The sequence below is a fragment of the Propithecus coquereli genome, unplaced genomic scaffold, assembly GCF_000956105.1.
Source record: "Propithecus coquereli isolate 6110/MARCELLA unplaced genomic scaffold, Pcoq_1.0 Scaffold323, whole genome shotgun sequence".
In the NCBI taxonomy this organism is placed as follows: domain Eukaryota; kingdom Metazoa; phylum Chordata; class Mammalia; order Primates; family Indriidae; genus Propithecus; species Propithecus coquereli.
This window is the reverse complement of record NW_012148875.1, coordinates 1,935,475-1,943,692: the sequence shown is the minus strand read 5'-3', so window position 1 is coordinate 1,943,692 and position 8,218 is coordinate 1,935,475. Positions and strand designations below refer to the sequence as shown.

General features: G+C 35.4%; 1 protein-coding gene across 1 annotated transcript in view; it reads right to left on the bottom strand.

The window, feature by feature from the left end:
- Positions 1-8,218, bottom strand: part of ADAD1 (adenosine deaminase domain containing 1 (testis-specific)) — a 79,131-nt gene that overhangs the window by 61,195 nt on the left and 9,718 nt on the right. Inside the window, exon 4 of the mRNA XM_012650400.1 lies at positions 4,673-4,798. Coding sequence (XP_012505854.1) covers positions 4,673-4,798 — 126 coding nt within the window. The remainder of the gene's footprint in view (positions 1-4,672; positions 4,799-8,218) is intronic.

Sequence of the window (8,218 nt, the reverse complement as noted above, 5' to 3'; positions counted from 1 at the left end):
TCTACTAAGTGAGGTATCCCAAGAATGGAAAGACAAGCACCACATGTACTCACCATCAAATTGGTATTAACTGATCAACACATAAGTGCACATGTAAGAATAACATCTATTGGATGTTGGGCAGGGGGGAGGGGAGAGGAGGGAGGAGGGGACGGGTATATGCATACACAAAGAGTGCAATGCGTACCACCCGAAGAATAGACATATTTGAAACTCGGACTTAGGGGGGTAAGGGGGCCAAGGGCAACATACGTAACCTAAACATCTGTATCCCCATAATATGCTGGGATAAAAAAAAAAGTAGTATCCCTCACACCTGTAATCCTAGCACTCTGGGAGGCCGAGGCAGGAGCATGACTTGAAGTAAGGAGCTCAGCACCAGTCTGAGCAAGAGTGAGACCCCCATGGCTACTAAAAATAGAAAAAATTAGCTGGGCATGGTGATGCGTGCCTGTAGTCCCAGCTACTCAGGAGGCTGAGGCAGAAGAATTGCTTTAGCCCAGGAGTTTGAGGTTGCAGTGAGCTAGGATGATGCTATTGCACTCTATCCTAGGTGACAGAGGGAGACTCTGTCTCAAAAAAAAGAAAAAAGAAAAAAGAAAAAAGAAAAAAAAAGTAGGACCTCAATTGAAAAGGCAGCAGTCTTATGATAATCTAAATTTTTATCACAATCAATAACCAAATTTCCTTGACTTTCAAATATGTATCTATTTCTTCTACATCTAGATTTGACTTTCTAAGAGACCTCACTTGCCATTCTACTTGTCTTAAACTGTCTATATATAATACCTCTAATTTTTCTTAATCCACTCACTCTCTATAAACCAAATTATTTTTCTCTGTTCTATTGACACTGTTTTCTTGAAGAAACAAGAATCTTATGCTTTTTCTGGTAGCTTTGCTCCATTCACATTTTGCTGCGTCCCAATTGAGTCTCCTTGAAATTCTGGGCTCCAAAAATACACAATTTAAATTGGCAGTCTTTTTTCCTCTCATATCCTAATTATGAGGACTTTCTATTGCCTAGTGACTAGGTCCCTTTTTTTCAGCCTATAAATATTCCCCTCTATCTTCCTCATTCTATCTTTTACTTCTATGTTGATGAGATCAGAAAATCTCAAGTCTAGTCCTTCAAACAAAATTCAGTTTTATATCTGCAACTACCTAAAGGAATTTCACTAATTCTATAAGAATCGTTGAGGTTCTACTGAGAACCAGGCACCTGAAGTAGATGCTAGGAATAAAATGTTGAGCAAGACATGCCCTCATGAAGCTTCTAGTAAGAGAGACAAAAAAGACTGAACAAGCAGGGCATGGTGGCAAGCTACTGTAGTCCGAGCTATTCAGGAGGCTTAGGCGGGAGGATCACTTGAGGCCAGGAGTTTGAGAAAAAGACTAAACAAACCCCAAATTGTGATAAGTGCTTTCAAGGAAACAAACATGGGGCTGATGTGAAGAATAATGAGAGAAAAGGTCACCTCATACAGACTAGTTGCAGCATCCCTCCCTAAGAAGCTCCAATTTCTCAGCATGAGTGAAAGGGTATTCTAGTCAAAAAATAAGATGGGCACACCACCCTGGGCAGAGAGAGAAGATCAGTGTAGCTGCTTCCCTTGGGTGAAGGGAATGGTATAAGACAAAGTTAGTGAAAAAGACATTATATACCTTGCTAAAGAATTTGTGGATTTTACCCAAGAGCTATGGGGAAACTACTGAAGCAAAAACCATCCAAATTACAACTCAAAATCACTCCTTTATGCACAGCAAAGGAAACAACAAAATAGAAAGACAACCTAGGAAATAGAATATCTGCAAACCATATATCTAGTAAGGGGTTAATATCCAAAATATTTAAGTAACTCCCCCAACAGTAAAAAAAAAAAAAAAAAATTGATTAAAAAATGGGTGAAGGACCTGGACCTTAATAGACATTTTTTCCAAGGAAGACTTACAAACAGGTGCCCAACATTATTAATTGTCAGAAAAATGCAAATCAAAACCACGAGATATCGTTAGGATGGCTACTATCAAAAAGTCAAAATGCAGTAAATTTTGGTGAGAATGCAGATAAAAAGGTAATCCTGTGTTCTTGGTAGGAATGTAAATTTGTACAGACATTATGGAAAATGGTATGAAGACTTCTTAAAATATAACGGCCACATGATCTAGCAATCCCGCTTCTGGGTATACATCCAAAGGAAATGAAATTAAGATCAAAAGAGATATCTGAACTCCCATGTTCACTGCAGCATTATTCACAATAGCCAAGGTATAGAAACCACCTAAGTGTCTCAAGGGATAAATGGGTAAAGAAAAGTGAGTATGTAACAAAATTCACTGGATTCTGCAACATGCTGGCAGTGGGTAGCCTTGACAAGAACCTTTCCCAAGAAGCAGTAGAGAAAAAAAGCTAAACTGGAATAAAGAGTAGACACGGTGGCTATAAACAGCTTCTTGATGAAGGTCAAGTAAATAATGACTTCGATTTAAGTGGGAAGGTGCAATGGGTTTAAAAGTTTTTTTGTTTTATTTTTAGGATGGAAGTTTGGGAAGCCAGGCTTTCCAGAATACTGAAGAGATGAAAGCAAAGATATATTATTCAGGGACACTTGGGCACGGACTCTGTTTTCATTCCTAGGGTACAGATGTGATCCTGTTAATGCTAAATTTGACTCAATAACCAGGTCTGTGAACCTTCCCTTGAATAGAATTATACAAGTTCTGGAATGGTGATGAAGGTCTGAATTATAAAGAGCAACAGCACAGCCAAGAACTCAGCTTCTTTTTGGACTCTGTAACTTGACCTGCAATGCTCCCGGGAGATATTCGTTTGATAATGCAAGAAAAAAGAGGAGATAACCAAAAGATGTGAGCAGGAATGGAATCAGAACTTAAGTGAAAGAATTAGCCTGTAAGAGGCGGCTAATTCTTCCTCTGCTGTCTCAATAGAGAAGATGTGACAGGGCAGAGAAGGACGTTTGGATTTGATAGCTTCTTATAGACCCAGTGAAAAATAATGAGGCAAGGTTTCTAAGAATACATTTTAAGTATGTATTGATTGTGGGAGTTACTCCAGGAATGTTCACTTGATTTCACTATAATTTCCCATCCCATATTCATACTCATAATTTCTAAAACTACATTTATTATTTTCATCCATGCTTTTCTCCACCAAACTTCACACCAGCTTCCAGGTTCCTTGTGTATATGGAAACACTACTTTCCTATGTAAATGTGAAATGATGCTATTATTTTTTATTCATCTCATTTCACCTATCATTTATTGTCAACTTCATCTTATCACATCAATTTTTTTTCCCTTCCTGTTCATGTCCATCTTGATTCTAATTTAGGCACTCCATCTCAACCACTTACATTGTCATTCCATAATTCAGGTTCAACCCCTGTAGTCTTTTAGAAAAACTGTTGTCAATTATTGCTTCATTTATCTTAATCATTGCAAATGAAATTTATTAAGCTAAATGCCAAGTACTGTGCTAAATACTTTATTTACATGATCGTATCTAATCCTAACAACTCCATTAAGTAGGGATTGTTGTTATTTCTATTATCTCTATTTTAACAAATAAGATGAAAATTAAGGCATAGAGATGTCAAGCATGTAACTTGCCCAAAGTAATTTAAGGAGCAGGGCTGAGTCTGATGTTAATGCTCCTAACAACTACAGCACAATGTCTAACCTCATTTAAAATCTTTCACAGATTATTGGTGTTATTATTATGTAAATCTAACTTCTGACTAGCTTTTAAGCCACTCCATAATCTGACACTATTTTATCAATCTAACTGCACTTTGCATTAGTCCTGTACATAGACTACTCTGTACGAGCAATAAATTTACCTCATTGTCCCATAAACAGTTTTCCCACTGCTGCTCTCTTCCATCATGCCTTTCTCTCCCCCAAAATGTCTTCCTTTCCTCTATTTATCCAAACTTTAGCAACCCTTAAAAGTTTCCGCTTAAGTTTCACTTTTTCCAAAACATTTTAACCCTATCATTTCTCTCCTATCTATGAATTCTCAAACATTTTTGCATTATAGAAAACAATTTTTAACTTTTATCATCTTACACTTTCAACCAGCGTATATATCTTTTCTTCCTACCTAGATCACAATAACTCTTTAAGAACAGGAACTAAATGTCAAATTGTTTTTGTATCATGTATAATATGTAATTCAGAGATGAATACAAGGCTCAAACATTTAACTAAGGATCAACCCAGAACATTAAAGAGTAAACAAAAGATAAAAATGTAGTTCGAATCATTATAATGTCTACAAGAATATGATTTTCCATATTTTAATATTTTCTTACTTGAAAATGAAGAAAAGATACTAATTTTTACAGCCCCCCCTTAATGTTTTTTATAATGAGGATTAGATTTCAGTAGGATAGTAGTACTACCAGGGTTAAGGTTTAAAATGTTAGGTCTTTTACCATTCTGCAGTTCTCTATTGGTTTCTGGTCAGTGTACCTTTGAGAACCTTTGTGTTTAATGACCCACACCTACTAGAAAAGGCCACTTCAAGTCAATGCAAGACCACTGTAAATGGAGCAAAGATAGTTAACTAAAATATTAATATAGTATAATTCAGACCATTAAGATACAAGTTTTTCTACAAAATAACACATTCCAAATATTGGGACTTACCTCTTTCAATTATAAAAGCAGCCAATGAATTGCTACATTTCAGATATTGTGAATGATTAGAAATTAGTTGATTAAATGTTTCTTTCACAATCTGTGAAATCTTTGCATACTGAATATGTCTCCCTTCTAGAAAAAATCAAAATATTAATTTGAAGAATACTGTGCTTTCTCCCAGAGGTGTTGTATTATTATTACAAACTTACAATTAAATTCGTTAATAATTTATAGTCATATGTAAACAAATTTATATTTTATGTCATGATGGAGATTTTAAAGTATTCAATTCGAAAAGAACACAAGTTATTGAGCCTTTTTGGATAACTTCTTATAAATAGATGTGTCAGTATTACATACTAGAGGACTACTGATTTGTATTTGTAAAGTTTAATCTGACAAGATATTCAAAAGTCATACAGGACACAAGACAATTCTTTGTTGCATAATAGGACTGTCCCACACATTGCAAGATGACCAACATCCCACTGAATGCCAGTAATCCTCCCCAATCATTGTGACAATCAGAATACACTCCCTTATTACTTGCCCTACAGAACCACTACAAACCACTAAGCATTTAGACTCTTCACATAGTACCACGGTCCCACTAAAAAAGGTTCCAGACTTTGAAAGAGAATGAAGATTATTCTAAGTAACTGGGATTACCATAAAACAGTTTATTACCAAGAATATACATCAAAAGTTACAATGGATTCTTTTTTTTACGACAGAGCTTGAGATTCTAGACTAGGGTCCTGGCAATCTGTTGCTTTGTTTATAAATGACTGTGTATCCCTCGTGAAGAATCATTGTTCTAGAGAATGAGGTTAATACACTTAAATACAGTGTTTCTCAAAGTTTGGTTGAAAACCACTGATGGTTCCTGATCTTTTATGGTGGTTGCTGCTAGTCTATCAAGAGGTTTGCAGTCCATTTAATATTTTCAGAGGGGAAAAAAAAAAATCAATGGAACAATTTTGCTCTCATACATAGTGTATATTTTAAATGTATAACTAATTATGATTTTTACAGAAATTCTTTTTATATGCTTAATAATTGCTTTCTAAAAGGTACATAAATGCTAAAAGTATGACATTAGTCTCAGCTAACATACAACTCACTTCGGTTAGCTCATTAACATGTTCTTGTAATCCCATTAAACTTGCACTTTTCTGTAATTACAAAATGAAGCTCTCAGAGAAAGAAGAATGAACTACTGGCTTTGTTTATCATCAAAAACTCATGATACAAGAGAAAAATTTTCTACTTAGTGATTTCTTTATATTTAATTTTGAAACAAATTATACAGAAGTTTCCCTCTCCAGATGAAATCACTATTATCAATTTCTTATGGATATTTTGAGAAACAATTTATAAACATACATTACTTTAAAATATAAAAAGTGGAGCATGCTAAACACTGCTTTTTATATTTACTTGGTCTTGGACATCAAAAGTGGACATTAGTCCTAGTTCATTCTCCTAATGGTTTCATAGAATGAATGTACTATAATTTATTTAATCATGTCCTCTAGTGTTAAGCAATTATTTTGTGTTATATGCTACAGAAAAAAAAAGTACACTGCAATTAGTGCTGACAGAACTAATTTTTTTTTTTTTTTTTTTGAGACAGAGTGTTACTCTTTTGCCCGGGCTAGAGTGAGTGCCGTGGCATCAGCCTAGCTCACAGCAACCTCACACTCCTGGGCTCAGGCGATCCTTCTGCCTCAGCCTCCCGAGTACCTGGGACTACAGGCATGCGCCACCATGCCCGGCTAATTTTTTCTATATATTTTTAGTTGTCCGATTAATTTCTTTCTATTTTTAGTAGAGACGGGGTCTCGCAACTCCTGAGCTCAAACAATCCGCCCGCCTCGGCCTCCCAGAGAGCTAGGATTACAGGCGTGAGCCACCGCGCCCAGCCGACAGAACTAATCTTGACATATATGTGGCAAGAAAATGTTCTGCTGTGGAATATCATAAAGAACATTTGGGAATCAACCACATACAGATAATATTTCTTGATCTTAGTTTAATATTGAAAGAAATAATGAATATTGTGAATATAATCAAATCTTACTAAATGTGTCTTTTCTTGTGTGTAAAGGAATGAGGAACAAGTACAATATTGTTTTCCCTGCTCATGTGTGCTGGCTGTTGAGGGAATAAATAGTCTCACAAATTATTGGAAATGAAGGATGAAATAAAAACATGACATGTATAATGTCAGTTACCATTTCTTTGATTTCAAGTTGCTAATTTCAAGTGATATTTGGTATTATGAGTAACCTGAATTCTTCAGAGACAAACAGCACTATTTTTAGTGAAGATATGGTTCAAGCAGAAAAACGTGGCAAAGTAGACAGGCTGTGAAATAATGACTACTTCTACAACTGGTCCAATGGGAAGTGTTCAGAAGATTTTTGTGGGTCTCAAATCTTTTTTTCTTGAAAAGTTATAACATTCAATTGCTGTTTTTACTTGTGAGTTTAAAGAATGATGTTTGCTCTCCCTGTCTGACCCATAAACCTGAGCCTACCAAACATGACTCTACTCTTATTTTTTTTAACTACACAATCTTTCTTTATCACAGATTATCACCTGTTTTCCTGGGTAATAGCAATTTGTATTATTTATCAGTTCTTGGCCCGGGATTCTAACCCCATTATTCATGAAAAATGACTGAAAGGCTGAAAGGACAGACAATAGCCTCTTCCCATTTTAGGAGATCACTGCTGCAGGACCGATCCCTCTTGGCCCTTCTGTTCATCAATTCTTATAACTATCAGGCCAGAGACTATCTAACTATTGGTGGATTTTTGTCTTCTGAATGTGTCTATTTTCCCCGGTCTGGTCCTTTTACTGCATGCAAGCACACAAATGTGTAAGCCTTAGAAAGACAATGGGAAACCAAGGTTGAACAGACATAAAATTTTTCAAATCCTAATCTCTGGGCCTGGAAAATGAAAAGGAAGAAAGGCTCTTTTTCTTCTTCATTTTAATTTTACAAATACTCTAAACTTTCAAGTATGAAATGTGCCTACTATGTAGTCAATGTAGAAATTAAGAATATTCCCTACCTTTCATAATCTAAAAGGAAAGGTACATAATAACTACCATACAATGTTGAATGTGATGAAGTGTCACAATAAAATAGTAGTAGTTACTATTTAGTGAGCATCTATTGTGTGCCAGGCACTGATCTAAGTATTTTACATGCATGAATTCATTTAATCCTCACAAGAACCCTATAAGGTAATCATTGCAATGACTATTTTATAAATGGGGGAAAAAGGTATACAAAGAAGTAACTGGTCCTAGGTCACACAACTAGTACCTTCAGTTGAAGTTGTAGCTTTTTTGGCCTTGAGTGACAAATAACTGCCATTAAAAGAAAGTAAACAGATTATCTGAAATGAATGCATGAAATGACTACCAAGCATCAGAATGCCATTAGTTTTCACTAATAACAAGCCCACCAAAGCAAAGAATTCTCAAAGAAGCAGATATATGAAATTGATTAACCATCTCCTTACAGGAAAAAAAAAA